The 21,425-nt window shown below is 49.5% G+C and overlaps 1 protein-coding gene across 6 annotated transcripts in view; it reads right to left on the reverse strand.

Moving 5' to 3' along the window:
• Positions 1–21,425, reverse strand: part of LOC138521912 (polypeptide N-acetylgalactosaminyltransferase 6-like) — a 555,359-nt gene that overhangs the window by 277,374 nt on the left and 256,560 nt on the right. For all 6 annotated transcript variants that reach the window (XM_069635078.1, XM_069635082.1, XM_069635080.1 and 3 more), the window contains one exon: positions 2,702–2,874. In XM_069635078.1, coding sequence (XP_069491179.1) covers positions 2,702–2,874 — 173 coding nt within the window. The remainder of the gene's footprint in view (positions 1–2,701; positions 2,875–21,425) is intronic.

A 21,425-nucleotide genomic window follows, 5' to 3' on the forward strand; every position in this document is an offset into this window, starting at 1 on the left:
ACCTAGAGGGAATCCATGGGATTGGGCAGGCTGAGGCAGGAGTGAGCCCACCTGCAGATGCCGGTAAGTGCCCAAACATGAATGCCACATGTAAATATGCAGTTGTGAGTACTGGGCCAAAGGACCCATTAACAATCCCCCCCCCCAGGCAGTGCATGTGTGGGCCAAAGGACCCATTAACAATCCCCCCCCCAGGCAGTGCATGTGTGGGCCAAAGGACCCATCAACAATCCCCCCCCCCCCAGGCAGTGCATGTGTGGGCCAAAGGACCCATTAACAATCCCCCCCCCAGGCAGTGCATGTGTGGGCCAAAGGACCCATCAACAATCCCCCCCCCCCCAGGCAGTGCATGTGTGGGCCAAAGGAACCATTAACAATCCCCCCCCAGGCAGTGCATGTGTGGGCCAAAGGACCCATTATGATCCGTATGGCAACCAATATCACTGAATGCAGACACCAGCAATCAGATGCATGTGACTAACACTATTCAATGTACAATCTTAATGACGCATGTGATGCACCCATCTGCCACCACAACAACACTAATTGCATGCCCTTTGTGTCCCCACAGCTGTTTCAAGTGACAGTGATACTGCACAACAGGCCAGCCAATCAGCATCGGCAAGTACACTAGCCACCGCCACCACACAGGAGGATGCTGCCGGCAGTTCTGCACCACTGGCCACATTACCAGCCACAACAGATGTGCAGCACACCACCACCAACATCCCCACCATCTCCACACTGGCTGACTGAGAGGAGTATGAGTACTCCATTTGTTATACTCAGTTCTTTCCCCGGGTCTCCCACTCTCCCGGTTACCTTCATAATTCAGGGATTGTGCCATCTGGTCTGCAGCTCCGACACAGCTTCCTTCTCTTTCTGTCAGGATAGTTTTATCGCCGTGATTCGATCTTCTTCCGGCATGCTCTGCAGTGCCGGTCTGCAAGTGGTTTCGGAGTCAGCGAGACACTTGCCCGGGTCTTCGGTCAAGCCACCTCCTCCGACTGGGTCTCTCCTGAGAAATGTTTTCAGTCCTTTGGCTTCCATCAGCCTTGCTTTCCTGGAGTGAAACTCTGGCAATTTTACACACTACCTTCCAAGCAGCATTGGAAACCGTGCTTCCCTGTTTCCTTCAGCTTTGTACCAACAGCTGATTTGGAACTCCAGGGCTTCTCTCTTTCACGTCTCCTCCCCTTGGCTTTATGACGCTGCGCTGGGACTTCCCACATCAGCTCTTCGTCTCAGTATCACACAAGTAATTCTCTACTGGTTTTCTCAGTGGTTCAACCTGGCAATAACAAATATCCACTGATCCTTTATGTTTTCTTCCAGCAGGATTTATAAATGCTGGTTTACTGGTAGATTTGGTAGGGAGTTCCTCACTGGAACGGGAGTCCTTGACCTCAAGTGAGGAGTCTCTCCCGGTAAAGTACTGCTTGCCTCTACCCCCCTAGGGACGGTATTTCGTAGCGGTCTCATCTCCCTAGCCCCACAGGGAAAAGCTTCCCCCTGGGGAGAAGTGACTGAATCCTGTGATTCGGCACAGTACATAGGGTTAAATGAAGGAGAGCATGTGAAATGTGCTCGCATTCATCAGTTAAGTTACCTGCACAACACAGATCAGCGTACAGATGGCGGCGGCCTAGGGAGTTAAGGTTGCTTTGCTACCTTAGCTGGTGAATTGGATGAACATTGAGGAACCGTAACGTCACTCTATACAATTTAAAAAACACCAAGTGGAAGCTTACCAAAGAAAGCCCACTTTTTGATTTTGCAGTAAATGTATCCTTGTTTCGCCGACCTTGATCACCCGTTCCAAAAACATTCAGAGTTGGCAAACCCAGTTTCTGAAAAGTATGAAAACAAGATTGAAACCTTAACTAGGGTGCCTAGCAAAACGCACAGCTATGAAAATCTAGTTTAAAAATGTAAAAAAAGACTAAAAGGATTCAATTATGGAATTGCAACAGATCTGCAATTGTGTACCATTTGCAGACTACATAGGTTTTTCATAGGCAAAATGGCGTTTTTGGCATACACTTCAAGCTGATTTTGATTCTAATAATTGGCGGAGAATGACAGGTTGTTAGTCTAGTAGAGGTTCTGGCTGCATATTATTTTGCTTGTTGTCAGAGTAAATCCCCACTTCCCTGTTGGCAACCTATTCTTTGCTAAAGTAGGTCGAGGCAGCCGTCTATGGTGCTAGCTGCTAGGTGCTTACGAGCTTGGTTCAGGCTGTGTTAATCACATACATAACAGGTGGGGCACTAGTTTGCCTATGTACGCTACACCGGTTGTCTGCTTTGCCAGGTTGGGTGGGAGGGAGGGAGGGGGTGGGTGAACAGCAAAATATTACTTCCCCTTGGTTGGTAAAAATTATTGCACCAGCCCAGTTTGCCACACACTACTAAAGGGGGGGGCCCTTTGACTCCTCATTTTGTGTATCATGGTGAGCCTGATTCTGTCCTTTGAATTCAAAGTGCCAGTCTCAGCTTCCCATTTCCACACTGGAAATAAGTAGATCTCAAACTTTTCAAAGAGACCTCCTATAATAGTCAGCCCACTCCCACCCTAACCCATACACCATGCACTTTAGGCCTACCTAATACTAGTTTTCCACTTTGAGGGGTCAGTCTCACAATAACAGCTGCTAAATCTTGTTTCTAGAAGTACAGATCTATGGGAAGAAAGGTCTTACCATCATCACTGGCATCGTCCACAAGGAGGATCTCCTGAAGAAGGATGCGCGGAGCAGTGTAGAGCACACTGTACACAGTGCGGAGAAGAGCAGAGAACGCCTCATTGTGGAAGACTATGATCACGCTGGTGGTGGGTAAAATGGGGCACCGTTTAAACCTCTTTTCTTGGCACCTGAGTGGATACAAGAAAGTTACAAGATGAATTTAAGGCACTTTCTCACTGCAGAACACAAGTGACAAACTGTGGTGAATTTGTGAAGAGCAGAACAAACCATCTTCAAGTTGGTAGGAACAAAATGGAGCCTCCCACCAGGTGCAGTCAGAAGGAACACTGGGCCTACAAGCCAATGTTTTGCAACTGCTTTCGTTGATTCATGAAAACTGGAGTGCTTTGATTTTCACTGTTGATCATCAACACTCCTGCTTCTTCCAAAAGACAACATGCATGGAGATATACACTTTTTCACTGCTCTCCTGCACTCTTCCTCCTCGTCATTCTCTCCCTTTCTCCCCTTCACCTCCTCACCGCTCTACCCTGCTCGAGTTATATTTTCTGCTTCTTCCTCTTTCGCCTCTGCACCTCCTTGTCGTTCTGCTATGCTCTACTCTGCACTCGACTTTCCTCAATCTTTGCACTCCAACACTTGATCCGATACCCACACACTCCCGCTGTGGTGCTCACCAGATATTTGCTAGTGGGTTGAGCCATGTTCTTTAGAAATCGGTGTCTGCTGTGTGAGCAGAGTGAACATGTGTGGTGAATGGGCAGGGCTGAGGTGAACTACAGTTTACAGTTACTCTAGGTTGCTTTGCAGACCATCCTGTGGTGCTGCAAGCCGAAGTTAGAAACCAGGGGCTTGCCCTCTTGGAAATACTTATCCTGCAGCTCCCAGCCGGCCAAGGCACTATGAAAGTCAATGGACCTTCCACTTGACTTCTTCATGAGCAAGCTTCCTGACTCTCCACCAAAGGCCAGGGTGCCCACGGTGAGAGGACTCTGGGCCAGTAAGTGTCACTCACTGCCTTTGGTATCTCTACCAGCGATGATCGGATAGGGTGACTACTTGACATGCAGACTCATGTTCCTTCAGCTGCTCATTCTCATATCGCCTATGCGATTCGAAGGCTAGAGAAGCATTCTTGGGGCAGGAGGGAAACCAAGGTTAGGGATGGTGTGGGAAACCTAGGATACCCTCAAAGAGTGGACAGCAGTCCCCAGTCCGCAGGGACACCCCACTTCCATCCCCTAGCCTCTTTCACGTGATATTGCAACAGGTGGCAATTTAGAGTTCAGGTTCTCTCCATTATCATTTTTAATTGGTGACTTTTTCTATTCTTTTGTTTCTTATGAAAGATTGACTTCAACATGTATATGTACTGTAACAATACAACTAAAGCAAGCACTAGCCTCTCTAGGGGACGAATTTCAGGTGCCTGAATGGTTGTCACAGTCTGAACTGGGGTTCCTTGTGTGACATCACAGTCAGACATCAAGTTCCTTGACTAAAGTCACAGACATGTTTGAGTTTTGTAATTCACATCAAAAAATATATTCTCGGAATGCCCGTGGTGATAAGTAGCAGACTCAGGCATACAGGATAAAAAAACCACTAAAAGGTAGTATTGCTACACGTGGACTCAACCCAATTGCTTCCTCAATGGGAGAACAGCCTTTTAATTGTATTGGGGAGCCTTTCTACTTGAACTCAAGGAATCAATCCCAAAGTTAATTGCCCATTAAATTGTCAAGGAAGAAAAACCACACATACTCAGTGGGGACTGTTGCATAGAATATGCTTAACTGTATTTGGACAAAAAACTAAAATTTCCTTATATACACTTACATGTGAAACATATGAATAGACTGTGAAGAAAAGACGTTGGTGTCATAGACCAAGGGGCAACATTTGCCATATCCTGGTCTGCAGAGTAGTGCAATTAACGAAAAAAGACAAGCTCACAACATAGACTGAAAATACAGCATATATGGTGGCTGTTATTAGTTTTGCACCTACAGTTGTTGTATTTGATGTTCAAATTTCTGGTACATAAATATTAATTTACAAAAAAATAACATGAATTATTCAAGTGCCTAGACAATTGTGCTGGTCATCCAACTATCTAATCAATTTAACATTGAAAAGTATGAATAATTCTGATAATCATGTGCCAACGTCGTCGGGGGTAAAGTGTGATCAAACTACTGACTGTTGTTTGAATCACATAGAGAATTAAAAATGTCCTTAGCATGTGCTAAAAATTCCCCCTCGTATACACTGGACGTTTCGGCGGCTGTGCCATCCGTCTTGAGGCTGAGTAAGATGGATCGCTTATGTTTTCATCAAACTAGCCGCCTTCTTCAGGGCGTATAAACAGCCCCTGTGGTGAAGAAACCAAAAAGAGGAAAAACATTGTAAATATAGTATCCTCTTAGTTGAGTGTATTTCCTTACTGGACATTTCTGGGCAAATTGGTAAGGTAAAAAGCACTTAATGCAACAAAAGATCTGGGCTGGTGGAAGATCAGGGTAGATAAAACATATATATGGCGTGGTGCCTCTGACAAACTGGGGTGGACGTGATTAGTAAGTGTCTCACCGCAGGTAACTTGTATGAAGTCTCTGGGAGTTGGGCGCCTCCGGGCGAACGGGCTGCAAATAGCAGGATCACTTGTCACATATCAGCGTGAGTATGATGCGCTGGGGAGAGCTGCATCTGGAGTCCTCAGTCATTCTCATATCGCCTGTGCGATCCAAAGGCTAGAGAAGCATTCTTGGGGCAAGAGGGAAACCAAGGCTAGGGATGGTGTGGGAAACCTAGGATACCCTCAAAGAGTGGACAGCGGTCCCCAGTCCGCAGGGACACCCCACTTCCATCCCCTAGCGTCTTTCACGTGACATTGCAACAGGTGGCAATTTAGAGTTCAGGTTCTCTCCATTATCATTTTTAATTGGTGACTTTTTCTATTCTTTTGTTTCCTATGAAAGATTGACTTCAACATGTACATGTACTGCAACAATACAATTAAAGCAAGCACTAGCCTCTCTAGGGGATGAATTTCAGGTGCCTGAATGGTTGTCACAGTCTGAACTGGGGTTCCTGGTGTGACATCACAGTCAGACATCAGGTTCCTTGACTAAAGTCACAGACATGTTTGAGTTTTGTAACAAATGCCAGGGTATTGTTACTTCTCCCACGGTGGGAGCCCCTTCCCGTGAGACCGCTACCCAATAATCCCCCTGGGGGTGGTACTAAGCGGGTGGATCTCATGGGAAGGGAAGACCTCCACGGGACCGGTGACTATTATCTTGGGAGAACGCGGTATTCACCCCCTCCATTTCTGTCCTCTCTTTCCTCTCACCCCACTCAGGTCTATTTTGTCCCCCACATGTCTATGTATCTCTGTAGAGTAGAAGACCTCATCCATACAGATCATACTGGGATGAGGAAGAGTGAGGCTTTCCGAGATGGCGTGCATTCAACCACTGACACTAAAGAAAAACAGGCAAGGAGTCAAAAGCCCACTGAGGAACCAATATGCGCGGTACAGTTAACTAGAGTCAGCACCAGCGATAAAAAGGGAAGGACTGTGTACCTTGTCAGATCCTCTCTGGAGAAACCGAGAGTCGGCTGGAGGCTTGCCACGGAGAACAGGAAAGGCTGACAGAGCCTCGCCGAACACATGATGTGTTCCCCGTTGTCCAGGCTGTAGAATTGGAGGCCCGGAAAAGATCGGGAGCCGGACTGCATGGTCGGGCCGAGAAGCAGATGCCGAGATGGACCAGACCTGGGAACGATGAGAGGACACTCTGAAACCGCTGAAAAACATGCAGAAACACACAGCAGGAAGAAGTAGTTCCGTAAGGCCGCCCAAGCAAGCCGTTAATGTCACAAAAGGTAATTGGGTTACCGTAGCAGGTGGTGGTGATAGAAGACAATGAAGGAGGCAGTTGGGGGAAGGCTGAAGAACCCCATCTCCGTTGTACCAGTACTTGGGAAAAACTAAGACAGTCACATGAAAACCAGTGCCTGGCAGGCTAGTGAATCAGGCCTGGGTATCACATACGATAAACCCGAGAGGGGTCTGGGACCCATATGAAGACGGGGAAACCCTGCTAAAGCAGCACACTAGGGTTTGGGACCCATACGAAGTTGGGCGAGCCCCGCAAGAGCGACACACAGGGGTCAAGGACCCAAACAAATCCAAAGAAGCACACAATGAAGGAGCTGGGGCCAAGAGCAAGTCGGGGAGGTCCTGAGATAACAAAGGGGTCTGGCACCCACACATAAGAAAGACAAGCTACACAATAAGTCGGGAGATCCCGGGACAACCTAGAGGGGTCTGGGAGCCTCAAAGAGAGGTGCAAAAAAGTGAAGACATTGGGTCAAGGAACCACTGTCAAAAGATGAGACATTTTCTGGAATACTAAAATCTACAGTCACGTCTGGCAGGATAGTGAACCAGACTTGATGCTACATTCTTGAGCTGGAAAAAGAACAGGGGAAGATACTCCTACCAGATACTTGTGAACTGTGTTTTGTGGTAAGAAGATCTGCAGTCAAGTCTAGCAGGATAGTAAACCAGACAGGATACTACATTTGTGTACTGGAAAAAGGAATAGTGGGAAGAGTCCCCTCCTGATACTTGGGAACTGTGTTTTTGTATACGTTTGGAAGATCATCCAACATCAAGAACTTTTAAGTTAAAGAATCATTCATAGTGTTTTCTCATCAAGAAATGAACATTTGAATGTGTACCTAGAACGAGAGAAGCCTCCTTCTGGATCAAGAAGACACCCAGTTTTTCCTTAGTTAGTCTAAAGTGTAAGGTACAGAAACAGGTTTGGAAAAAGGATGGTGGACATTTACTTTCATAGACATCCTGACAGAGTTCTTAGCCTTTTTGTTGAAATAGGGCAACCCATCGGACAAATAGGGCACGATTGTTTTTCCTTTACTTTTATATATAAATAACTATCAACAAGAACAGGACTGCAAGACTTGTCCTTGGCCTCAAGCACAGGGATCGTATTTTTCCAGCACTGAAATCTCTGCACTGGCTCCCAGTGGCTGTGAGGATTAAGTTCAAGACCCTCTGCATTGTCCACAAGGCCTTCTGGGGCCTGAGGCCTCAATACCCCCAACTCTCTCTTTGTAAATATCTTCCTACTTGAGCTCTTCGCTCCTCTGCCTCCAACTCTCTCAGGGACAGTCGCTTCTCCAAGCAACGAGTTGGTGGTAGATCTCTTTCTTCGGCTGAGGCCTCCCTCTGGAACAGCCTCCCTGCCTCTCTGAAACTTAAGGATAACCATCTCCGGTTCCGGAAGCACCTCAAGACTTTCCTCTTTGCTTCTGCCTTCTCTCTTCCTTTCCCCTGCTGAATTCCTGGTTGAAACTGAAACGGCACTGGTCATCTGGCTACCCTCTGATCTCAAGCCCGGGAGGGAACTTCCCTCCCCGCCAGTTGTACACCTGGACTGCCCCCCTAGCAACCCTTGCACTTGGATCTGTATCTGTAACCCTACAGACCCCATACCTGCACTTTGGACACCTGCTGTCTGCACTTTCCCTTGCACTTGCTACCAGCTCGCGGCACTTCTTTTATTGTTTGATCCCATGTACTGCATTGCCCCTTCCTCTTTCCCCTCACACTTTTCCCCAGCCCTCTCCCCTGTACTTGAGCGAGCTCAATGTCACTGGGCCTAGTAAGATCGTTTTCTCTGTCTCGGTCTCTGTCTTCCCTTTGTTCCCCCTCCCTTGCCTCGTTGTGCCTTGAAACACTTGTGTATAGGCGCCTTTATAAATGCTATATCATATCAAGTCTTTGCCAACAAGCATGCCACCACTGTGTCAGACTCTTACTTCTGCAGTTTCCTTAAGTGATTTCTGAACTTGGGTTCATAGAGTGTTGCCAGTGTGAGATATCGGATTCCTGGAGAGAAGTCGCACATTTTTTGGTGTGTTCCGGAGTGATGTCACAGTCTGATGTCAGGTTAATTGGAAAGTCATGCAGCTCACCAGTTCTCTGTTCTTTGGAGGAACGTGTGAAGGGTCAGAAATGTGAAGTGGACACAAAAGTAAAGTTCTCAAGGTTTGCCATTTATTCAAATAAAAAAGGGTTTGAAAAACTCCTAACATTCCCTATCCTAATAGAGAGGTCATTGCCTAGCTAACTAAAACAAAGGAAAGAATTACATAGTGTCCAAAATATTTCTGACCTTCACACTGACACACACAACAAAATTCTTTAAAGGGAAATATAGGTAGCTTTAGTTCAACAAAACAAATTTCTTTATTCAAACGCAAAAGTTCTTGAAAGCACTCCTTGCGGCCAAGGCTGAGTTCCCTTCTCTTTACCCACCTGCCCGCAGAGCTGAAGGTTCCTCCTGGACCTTCCACAAAGCACTGAAAACTTGGTTGTTCAACTAAATCTGCCATGTAAACTAAAACTTACTGCTTGATACTGCATAACGATGTACGCTGACTGCGCCTCTATAACATGACTATCGCCTTTGGGCCGCATGTAACTGGTTCTATAGTGCCCTGATTCCTGAGGGCTTGTGTGCGCTTTACAAGTGAAATACATAAAATAAATATATCTAAATGGCCTTGTGATTTGTTGAGATATCTTTCAGATATTGCGTAGATGCCTTTTCAAGGTGATTGTCTGCACTCTACAAGCTCTAATATCGATACCAACGTCTAAGGTTGGGTTCTGGAGTGATGCTAATCGGACAATATCAGGTTTCTGGATTAACATCTTGAAGTGGTATGACAGCATGACACCAGGTGCCTTAGTGAAGTCAACGTGGCACGTCAGATTCCTGGGCCGATGTCCTGAAGTGGGACAGCCTGACAAGGCACAACAAAAAAGGAGATGACTGGTAGTTTTAGAATTAATCTGAACTTCTGGCATGGATCTGGCTAACCCGCCAGACCATTGGTCTTCTTCCTGCCAAGCCATTACAGAAAGGGGGTAAATCCATATGCAAATCAGGCTTGGTCCTACCCCAGACCATATGGTCTTTTCCCTTTCTGTAATGGCTTGGCAGGTGAAGAACGAGTGCCCGGAGGGTTGCCCAGAGTAATGCCAGAGGTTAAGATGAATTCTAACCCTTCCAGCCACCACATCTTTTGTTTTGCTGTAGCCTGACACAAGGTCCATGATTCACACAATCAGGTTCCTGGAATGATGAGCACAGGTCCACCGCAGGATCCCAATGTCAGTCATCAAGTGTAACTACTGTTCTCTTCATATGAGTCTACGGTAACGGTTTGAACAGTTAGAAAATGTAGCTGAATTGACACAAATCTGGTACTAGGTGGCTGCACTGATCTGCCAAAGTTAAATAATTAAGTTAAATACTTGCACAGTACCTTTTTCAAGCGAATACCAAATAGTGCTTATATAGAACGTGGTGTAGTTAGTAACCCCTTTCTGCATGTTTCCGGTAGACTACTCGAGGCTTATGCTCCAAATGACCCTTGCTATAGGATGTGAATGCAGACAATAGTTGATTTCTTGCTCCGAGGACAGCTAGATTCTCACAATAGCTTGCAGGACCGGACAGTGCATTAAAGTTCTGTTTCTCTCTCACTCACTCACTCACTCACTCACTCACTCACTCACTCACTCACTCACTCACTCACTCACTCACTCACTCCTCCTACGTGTCTTCTTTTCTTTGATATAAGACTAACCCCAGGCAGGGGCGGGCAGGGGACAGAAAATGGGCCCAGACACCTCAAAAAAGTGGCCCTCACCTAAAATGATACTTATGGAGGGTTAATGGTGTTTGTTGCATGTAATGTTTTGTGTAAACACTTGAGAAATTGAGTGATAACATTCCTTTTCCATTGCCCCGGCATTTGATAATGATTTGTTATTTAAATAGCGCGTTTGCTAACGCACTGTACATAGCACATATTTACATACAATAATTCCCAACCAAAGTAGTTGGTACTCATTTATCAACCTCTAATTAATAAAAGGCTGAGTTGGCCTTGCCAGGATTTGAACCTGCTAGCTGCAGATCATGCATAGATTGCAGCAACCTGCTGGTCTATATTACTAGAGTAACCTAGGAGGAGCAAGCAGTTCCTTCCTTCTTCCCTCCCAGCATCCATCACTCTCTTATCCCTACTTAACTTCCTCTTGATTTTCTTCTTTCTTTTTTCTTGTGTTCCTTCCTTTTTTCTTGCTTCCCCTTCCATTCTCCACCCCATCTTTCATGGGCATCTTTCCTCTCCTCCTTTCCTTCCTGTCTCCCTACCAGCTTTCCCCCATCCTTCTGCCCTCCTTGTTTTTGTCTCTTCTACCATTCCTCCTTATTACTTTCCTTCCACACTCTCTGTAAATCCTACCCCATTGTTATGTTGGAAAATAGCAGTTAAAAAGATGATACCAAAGGGCAGCTGCATCAACAAGCCCTTAGTCGAGACAGCATGAGTGTGATCAATTCATGTTCAGACAGAAGCATTTAATCTAAACATGCATGAACCACACATCTGGGTCTGTCTAGGTATAGATATCTCACGGGATTAGGGGACAGAATTTACAATGGTTGTATGTGTTGTCTAGTAAGGTGCCAGGAAAGGGTGAGTTTGCAAGCATGCAGTTTCAGCTACGACTTAACAATGCACAATTCCCCACAACCACAGTGCCACCAAACACCTCATGCCACTCAGACAATCCCCAATCTAAAGCAGTGCCACACTACGGTTACCACCTCCACAATGCTACCAAATTCTACAGTGTGAGAACCATCCCTCGTTAAATCAGGGTAATGCACCTAAACTACTGAGGTGCGATTGCTGGCTGGAAAATTAGGAAAACCTGTCCTCAGCGCACCACCTGATGCTCATACCAGTATGGCACAACGTGATGCAGAACTGGCAGTAGCGATAACCAGGCTTTAGATCGCTGTATTTAGACTTTAGTGAAGTGAGAAGCTCTCACTTTCCACAACTTCCTGTTTTTTTTTCAAAACCCTGAGCAAACATGCCCTACACCAGAAAACATGTATTCAAAGGAAACAGGGTGCAATAAACCTTATGTCCCTCGGCCTCCCTCCCAGGCACACAAATGGCCCAAGAAAATAGGCCTTGATGCAACTTCAGAAAGGGTCCTCAATGCAGCCACTGAATCTGAACCATAGACAGCCTCTGAGAGGTCCCTTACTGAGGGTCCTGTAACAAAACTCCCAAGGCGCAGGGTGGCACGGAGAAAACATTGTTTCGTATCATTTTGTGTATTGGGGTTCAGCTTTGCTAGTGCACAGGCACAATAAAAGGTAGGATCTGTACATTCAACCATACACCCAATATATATTAAAGCCGGCTGTTTGGAATAAGGGCCAGCGTTTAGATGCCAGAGACAGTGACTAACGTTGGAATAAACAAAACTGAGCTTTTAAGAGAGAATAATGATAGTACCCCTTAGGTATCAGCAAATGCAACCGTCTGCCAGCACAAATGTTCTTTTTATTTCACCCACCCTTGACTTGCAAAGGTAAGGAAAAAGCAGTGTGCAAGGCATTCTGGGAAATATTATTTTTTAATTAAATTAGTTTTGCTGATTGCCTTAATACCCATATTCTGGATAAATGGTACATTCTGAAATACAATCCTAGAGTTTACAGAACGCAACAGCCATATGCTGTAAAGTTTGGAAGAAAGGTCAAACAGTAAAGCCAACAGTTTGGACTGAGAGCGAAAGGACCACATTATGACAAATTATAGTGCACTCTTGTGCTTGCCACACTTTATACCTAATGCAGAATACAATTGACTGTGTCCTATAATTGTACACTGGAACTTAGGAAATCAACTCTTACAAGAAGCACTGTGCATTGGACACTCCTAGTCAACGGGCATGCACAAAATACACATAAATGCAGCAATATTTACTACAGCTTAAGGGAAATGTCTATAAACTACAATTATGAAGCTTTGTCCTGGCCTGCAGCGGTTTGTCCATGTCGAATTTCAGACATTTTTAGAAAATAAGAGCTTTCGATCATGGGTTAGAAAGAGACATGTGGCATGGATGCAGTTCGTTTTAAGTCTTAGAGAGCTTTCAGAGAGGCTTGATTATGACCTGATAAGTGTGTCAAGCATACATACCATCTCACTGCATGAAGGAGCCAGCAGGTACGACAAAATAGATTTAGGGCAGACCACATTGAAACATAGAGCTTCCTGCACATATTTATTGTGACACTGGAGCCATCTAAATACTGTATCGTCACCACTCCCTCCCAGGCCCACCAAACCTTTATAATTAACCGCCTTTACTGTGCTTTTTTAACACTGACACACTGAGTAGCATCAAATGCCTTTACCACTGGGCAGCACTGAGTGTTTTCATCACAGAACACCATCACATTCACATGCCTTTAACACAAAGCAGCACTGACAGGCGCGTAGCACCTTTGACAGCAGCGTTAACATCTCTTTTGCTGAGTAGCAACACAGAGCAGCATTAATGTTTTATACATTAGGTTGCACATTTGGTAACTCTGTCCTGACATTGCCGCAGCAGATAACCACTTCAGAACCAGTCCCGCCTGATTTGCCTAAACTGTAGTCGGACCTCCTCCATTTGTGGAGCCCTCCCACTGGGTAGCACCCCAAAGAAGTGAGGGCTCGTGCCCAGCCTGGGCTATCTTAAAATTCATAGGCAAGCACAGACTGTCTCGGACTTGCGACCAGAAACCCAGTGCCCACTAGTGAGCATCAGTGCGGCTGCCTCCAACAAACCAACTGAGCCGCACCATAAAAGCCTTATGCACAGATGAGCAACATGGACAGCCAAGTCCCTAACACCCCCTAGGCCCACATTATGAGAAATCGGATTCAATTGAATACTTGGGGCCAGGCTTGATAGAATATGGCGGGTGGAGACAGGAAGATAAAGGTAAAAGGGGAATGGGAATTTGGAGCAGGTCGACGCTTCAATTAATATAATGAAAGACTGCACACTGGTACCATTTCCGAAAACTTCACATCAACCAGGATACCTAGGCCCTGCATGCACCACCAGGACAGGATCTTTCACCTTTCCTTGCACCTGGTCTGTCCAGGGACGCTCTTCCATGTGGGCTGAGTCCACACTACTTTAAGCGTGTTGTTCTGGCATTCATTCAAATTGGCAATCCTGCACGCGCACATTTATATACACACAAATGGGTAGTTTTAGGATTCAGTGTTTACCTCTGCCATGGTGCACTTTTGTAAGGACTAAACCTACTACAAAGGCCGGCCCTCCACCGCTGTCTAGCCCACACTGAGCCAGGAGTTGCAAGCAATGACCCACGCAGACCACGACACGGCTCTGTTCCGCACGAGATCCAGATACAGTGCCAGGAACACAGTAAGTATTAAAACATAAAATTGAATGGGCCAGCGGGAGTCGGGAGTAGGAGAAGAGGCAGTCACTCTGAACGAGAACAATCAAGTCTACAGAGACTCTATTACAGTTCACGGCTGGGCCAGGCAGCTCAAATAGGCCCCTTGTCGTTGACGGGTGTGCTTTGCTTGAAGCCTACGCCCTCCTCTCTCATCAACACTTCCTTTTGAATATTTGCGCATTGAGCTGGGTGTGCCACCCAGCAACACATCAATGCGCATGACGGACCACGCGTCTTGAGCATGATTGGCTACCACTGCCAGCCTGCTACATATCAACAGACCCCCTGACCCTGCCCTGAGAGGGCGAGGCTCAGGAGTCATCACTGGGTCAGCCCCGCCCTGCCCCCCACCCAAGGCAGGCAAAAGCAAACTCTATGTAGAGCCCAACCCTCCACGATAGGAATTGTTGGTGTTCTCGAAGAGAACGTGTAGCTGACTGCCTGGCGCCAAGCCAGTGGATGGCTGGGGCATTGGCAGCCCCACGACTCATGCTATTGGTACACCATCAAAGCAAAGTTAATTCTTACTAAGTGTTAATTTTTCTTTGATGATGTTCTCCGTGTGCATTCTGGCGGCAGGCTGTGTGAGGCTACGCAACAAGTACAACTTCAGTTACAAAAATCCAGCCCATCTCCATGGATATTAATGTGGCTCATAAAACCGGCCCCAGGGCCATCCAAAGTCCATTTTGATTCTGCTGGTGTAAGAATGGCAGATAGGGGGGGCGTGGCCAAGAGCGCCACCGATGTGGCCGCTCTTCTAACAGCCTCCATGGGGAGCCCGCTTCGGTATCGAAAATTAGGCGGTTCCCGCGGGGTACGAGAAGCGGAATGCGGGGCTGCCGCTGTCGGACCACCCCAGGCACATTGGGGGCTAAAAATGTATAGCCATCGCACCTCCTGAGCCCCAAAACTGATGTGCGAGGAATCGGCCCGCTGGCCTCGGAGGCCCCAAGATGGCGTATGGGCGTCCCGGCGAGAGGGGGAGGGACAGCAACAGCGCGAGGAGCAGATGAGACCCAACGTCCCATGGCCCAACAGCTTCACGAGGTCCTACATCCCACAAGACCGGATGGGACCTGCTGCCTACGGACGGCATGCACAGAGATCACAGGGGCGCCGCCCCCACCCACCACACGGTGAGCGGGGCATCTGCCATTACATCGGCTCTGCAGAAGACTCTGGGGACGTGCTGCCCTGCTCCCCGCCTGCTGTCCTTCCTTGAGCCTCATTTTGGGGGCTCGGCGGCTCCCGGCCGGGACGCTCAGCAGGCCGGATCCGCACCGCGGGTAAGGCTGCCACTCTTGAGAGTCTGCTCCGGTCGGAGACGGCGGCAGCGACTCGCAAGCCGAAAGCCTGCATTTTATAGACTTACCATCGTGCTGCGCGCCCCGCAGAGCCCGCCTAACCAGCGGCAGCGGAGGACATCCAGCCCCACATCAAGATTCCCCCCGCCTGAAGCCGGGGCCGACCTGCATCCAGAAACGGCTGTGGGGCTAGCAGCCTCCCTCCAGGAGCCCGCTTAGATCGGGGGCGGCGAACCGCGGACTGGAGCCCGAGGCCAGGGGTCTTCACCATCGCGCTGCACACCACCTGGGGGGGCGCTACGCCTGCAGCAATCAAGGACACCCAACCCGAACACGATTCACGCCTGAACCTAAGGCCTCCCTGCACCCGAAAACAGCCAACTGACTGCTCGCAGCGACGAGGGGAACCCTCTCCCCCCTTTTTTTCCCACGGCCTTTGGAGAGAGGAGTACAACCATCGGGGGAACCGATGTGGATGAACCGGAACCCTGCAACGTAACACACATGCACCCCGGTAAGTGCACTCTGCCCCAATCACAAAGCGTCATAACGCTGGCCTTCCTCAGACTCTGCAGACCCACCAGGCCCCCTGGGGCACCTAGAACCTAAATACCACTCCTGCGGTGCCCTGGCCCATTCAGCGACCCCAGCCCCCCCCCCTCCTGGGGACCTTCCCGGATGACCTGCAGCACCGGGGGAGGGGATCCGCCCCCCTCCACCTTTCTCGCCTCTGTGACCCGCACATGAGTCTTGGTTTCCCAGCGCCCATGAGCAGGGCACCCCCGGGATCTCCCATTCTCCCATTCCCGCCTGCAGAGTGTGGTACGCCTTTTCCTTGTCCCTAAGACCTGTGAGGCCCTCGCCCGCTTACATCCCACTACGGCCTGTGGACTCTTGGCCTCTAAAGACTTCCAGCACTATTCCTGGGGTGCCCCGGCCCATTCAGCGATTCCCCATACTCCGTTGCCTGTCCAGAGAAAGGGGCATCATGTCAAAACAACCAAAACTCATGAAAAATACAGACATTGCCACAATGCTGCTGGCAGCGGATAAGGGGAGGAAACAAGATCCACTCGGCTCTACTCCACAGGCGGACCAGGAGGGTAAGGAACACCTCGCAACCAGAAGCGATTTACTGGCCTTTATGGCCAACATTAAAGCTGAATTTTGGTCCTGTATGACTGAGCTCTCGACAAAATTAGAACACATAGACCAGAGAGTAACAGAGGCAGAACAAAGACTGGGGGAGGTTGAGGACCAGGCCCAGGACCACGCCACGGCTATAGATGGAATCCAGCAGTCAATCACAGCATTACAAAACAGATGTGAAATCCTGGAATTCAAACAGGAGCACCTCAAAAATCGAGCTCGGCACAATAATCTACGAATTCGAGGTATTCCCGCCTCGGTCCCGGACCGAAAACTAACTGAATATCTCAGGGATTTCTTCCAATGCCTTCTCCCAGACTTAGACAAGGCCCAACTTCTGCTGGACCGCACCCACAAGTTACGCTCGCTCCATGGAGTGGAGTCAGATTCAAGTTCTCGTTATCACCAGAGTACACTTTTTCACCACCAAAGAGGCCATTGCATCAATTTCCCACACCCGAAACTAAATAACTTTACAAGGATCCCCACTCCAAATTTACCAGGACCTTTCCCTTCTCACCCTGCAAAAAAGAAGATCTCTCCGTCCATTGGCTCTCTTTCTTCAGGGCCAACAAGTCCGCTACAGGTGGCTCTTCCCAACAGCATTACAATTTACCTACAAAGGCACCCTACGAAGAATTACCCACCTGGAGGTCGCCGCACAAATAATGTGCCCACCCTCACCCGGGACGACCTCTCAGGGGGCGTCGCCGAGGGGACTCCGGTACCCCACCAAAAGAAAAATGAAACACGCGGACAAGGGTCCCGAGGGACAGAAGGAGGAGGTGACCATACACTGCAGGATGGCGCACAAATAGGAGGCCGGGAAGCGAACATTCAGAGCCCGACCTAACGCGACCCCGTTCCTCTTTGGCCCTGGTTCCCCTTGACCCTGGGGTAATGCCATACACTGTACCTCCGCAAAAGACCATCATACATCCACCGCAGCAGGCCCCCCCCATAGGTCCTGCCCACTTCCAAGGTAGGTTACACCTACAGATCCTTGGAATGCCAGCCATAGACTGGCCACAAGTTTCAGCAACCTTGGCTGACTTCTGTTATTTGGCCCAGTTGGCCTGGGGTGGCACGGCCTCACAGCGCCGATCCCCCCGTTAGTTAACACCCGACCTCCCCGTTGGAGGCGGGGACTAAAAACCCAAGAGCAGGATAACGGCCATTCCTACCCATTCGAGCAATGGCTGGCCTCAACCCAACCTATACCTCTCACATGAACCCTCCAGAGACCCCCCTCCCCCCTTCTCGGGATCATAGCACTCTGAGAATCGTCTCCCTCAATGTCAGGGGGCTGAACCCTCCCCCCTCTCCCCCCCAAACGCAAATCTATTCTACAGAAGCTCCAGGACAAGGAAGCAGCAGTGGCCCTGCTCCAGGAAACCCACCTATTGCCAGTGGACTTCGGGCGCCTACGCTCCCAACAATTCCCTAAACAATTCATTGCCTCAGGTGGCAACAAGAAAGGAGGCACAGCAGTCCTCTTTAAGAAGGGACTGAACCCCCACGTGCTGGACAATAAACTCTGCCCAGAGGGACGATTTGTGGCAGTGAAATGTCTCCTGCTGAACCAGCTATACACCTTCATTTCGGTCTACGCCCCGAACACGGGACAGGTCGCATTCTACGAAGCCCTGTCCTCCGCTCTGATTCCCTTCACGGAGGGTCAGGTCGTGTTGGCTGGGGACTTCAATGGAGTGCCAGACCCCTCGAGGGACAATTCACACCCGGCCTCCTCCGGAGACACCACCCTGGCTCTTGGTCTGCTACGACTACTCAGGGCCCTGGAGGTGGTCGACTCATGGCTGTGCTGCACCCCTCGGAAACAGATTTCACCTTTTACTCTTACGTCCACAGAACTTTTTCAAGGATTGACCTCTTGCTGACATCACCGAAGGTCCTGGCCTTCACGAATGAGGTGTCCATTGGATCTAGAATACTGTCGGACCACGCCCCGGTAACCCTGGAAATCCGTGCCCATGACTCTACCCCCACTGCCCACCGCAGATGGTCACTGTATGACCCATTGCTGAATGATATGTCGATCAGGGACGCCATAGCAACATCAATTTCGAACTTCTTCCAGGAAAACCCCATCGAGGACACCTCCCCGGCCAATACCTGGGATGCCATGAAGGCAGTCATCCAGGGAGAACTTATAGCACGTGGGGTAGCATAGCATAGAAGCAGAAGGCAGACCCGCGTTGGCTCTCGAGGAAGCCCTCTGGGAAGTGGAGACTAGGCACAAAGAAAAAGGTTGGTCCCCCAAAATACGAGCGCTCCGAACAGCGCGGATGAAAATTGAGGCGCACTATGCCGAGCACACGGCACACCTTCTAGCGAAAACCAAACAGTTTTATTATGTCAGGAACAACAAAGCAAACAAGTTAACGGTAGCAAAGCTCGACAAAATCAAAAAGAACAACACCATCATCGGTCTGCGTGACCCTCAAGGTATAACCCAATACTCGGAGCCGGAGAAACTGCGCTTAGCAGCCGAACACCTTGTACAAGTAATGTCTGCGCAGCCGCGCAACCAACAGGAGCAGACTGCATACCTACAAAAGGCTGCCCTTCTCCAGCTGAAGCTTTCAGCCCGAAATACTCTAGATGCGCCTATCTCAGCAGAGGAGGTCGAAGAGGCCATAGAAACCCTCAAACCCAGAGCCCCCGGACCAGACGGATACACCACCAGATTTTACAAACTCTTCAGGCACCAACTGCTACCACCATTGGTGAACCTCTTTAACTCTTTCCGGAGCACAGGCACGATAACCCCCTCCATGCAGGAATCTATTACAATCCTCCTGCCTAAACCTGGGGGGGACCCAGCAAATCCAGCCTCTTATTGACCTATTGCACTGCTGAATATCGATGCTAACACCTTCTCGAAGGTCCTGGCAATGAGTCTTTCTCGCATCCTGCCCGACATAATCCACCCGGACCAGACCGGATTCATCAGAAACAGAGCAACAAGCAACAACATTCGCAGAACGCTAGACCTAATAGACCTGGCAACCGTAACTCCCAAGGCCTGGCATTGCTAGCCCTCAACGCCACCAAGGCGTTAGATAAAGTGGACTGGACCTTTATGAACCTCACTCTGGAGGCTTTTGGCTTCGGATCAGAGTTTCGAACCATGGTCCTGGCGAATTACAGATCCCCAAAGACCCTCTTAAGAGTTAACGGCTCCCTTTCCCCCCCAATCCCTCTAACCAGCGGAACCAGGCAGGGATGTCTCCACTCTTATTCACCCTGGTTATGGAACACTTTGCCCAAAGGATTAGATTAAATGACTATCAGGGGGTTCCAGGTCGGACCCTCCCAACATAAAGTGGCCTTATATGCGGACGACGTCCTACTCACCATCTCACAGCCTTCCCTCTCACTGGAACACACCCTGGCTGAGATAAAAGACTATGGAAGAGTCACCAGTTGCACTATTAATTTCAACAAATCCACAGCCCTAGGGATAGGCTTGACCCCGTTGGAAAAGGCAACCCTGACCCTGCTTTGTCCCATTTAGTGGAAAACCAAGACGATCCCCCTACCTTGGGGTCCCGGCAAACCAAAAAGGAGGTCTACCCCATACATTTCCCCCCTCTTTTTAAGGAACTAGCAGATGACCTGAAGTGGTGCAAATTGCAGGAAATCTCATTAATGGGCCGTATAACCGCCTGTAAGATGAACCTTCTCCCCAGATTCCTGTATGCCTGCTCCTCGCTTCCGGTGCCTATCCCACCACCGGCTCTTTGGGACCTCCAGAGGAATGTGCTGCACTTTATCTGGCAATCCCCCTGAAAACAATGCTGGGGAACGCCAGGCTGGGCAGCCTGGGAGTAGCCGACCTACAGGGATACCAGATGGCAGCACAATTGGCAATCACCCAGGCTTGGCAGGTGTCCTCCGACCGCCCTAGATGGGTCGAACTCGAACAGTCTCGCCTTGCCCTCTCCCTGCGCTTCCTTCCGCACATTCCACCTCCTATGCGACAGCCAGAGAGGCTACTGCTGGCCACCAGACACACTGTGGACGCATGGGATAAAGCACGAAGGAAAAAAGGGGTTCCCAGAGGGCTGAGCCCCTCATCGCCAATCTTTCTTAATCCTATCTTTTCTCTGGGTATGAACCCTCGGAACTTTAAGAACTGGATCGCGAGACCGGCCACCAGGGGGCGCACGGATAAGCATGCTCTGTGCGTGAGCTCCGCTACCACGGCCCCCAAAGTGGACTGAGCCCCCACCTAAGGCCCCCCCCCCGCGGTAAAAACGGACTCACTGCTGTCGGAAGGTCCCCCCCCCATGCGGCGAAAATCCGGAGCAAAAACGGTGGAAGACTCGCCCAGAAATCGCCCCGTGAGGCCGAGTCATCATACGGGCACGGAGACGACTGGCGAGCCCTCAAGCGACAACGAGCGGCAACTAGCAGAGGAACTGAAGTAGGCCCCGCGGCTGAGACCCGGAAGCGAAGGGCACTGCCCGCAGTGAATGGGCGCCCCTCCAACACGAAGGAGTAGCGCCGTGGGTTGGAAGCCGAAACAGGACCGAACTAAAGGTGGGTGATACGCGGTGCGAGGCGGCACTCCCCAGAATCCTGCCCCTCAGCGCCGCGGAGGCTGGAATAGCTAAAACCCCAACGGAACTGAGCGCGTGGGGCCGGAGCCTGCCCCCGACAAACCCGAGAGACAGTTTCACGGGAAAAGGACGGGGCGGATACCGTATCTCACGGCCTCCATACACAAGAGTGATAAACTGTGCCCCCCCGCGGCCCCCAGCCCCCACCCCCGTAAGTGCGCTGCAGACGAGAACACCACCAGGAACACCCACTACACCCGGCCCATCGGAC

Source organism: Ambystoma mexicanum, chromosome 13, assembly GCF_040938575.1.
Source record: "Ambystoma mexicanum isolate Mex_15411 chromosome 13, UKY_AmexF1_1, whole genome shotgun sequence".
Taxonomy (NCBI): Eukaryota; Metazoa; Chordata; class Amphibia; order Caudata; family Ambystomatidae; genus Ambystoma; species Ambystoma mexicanum.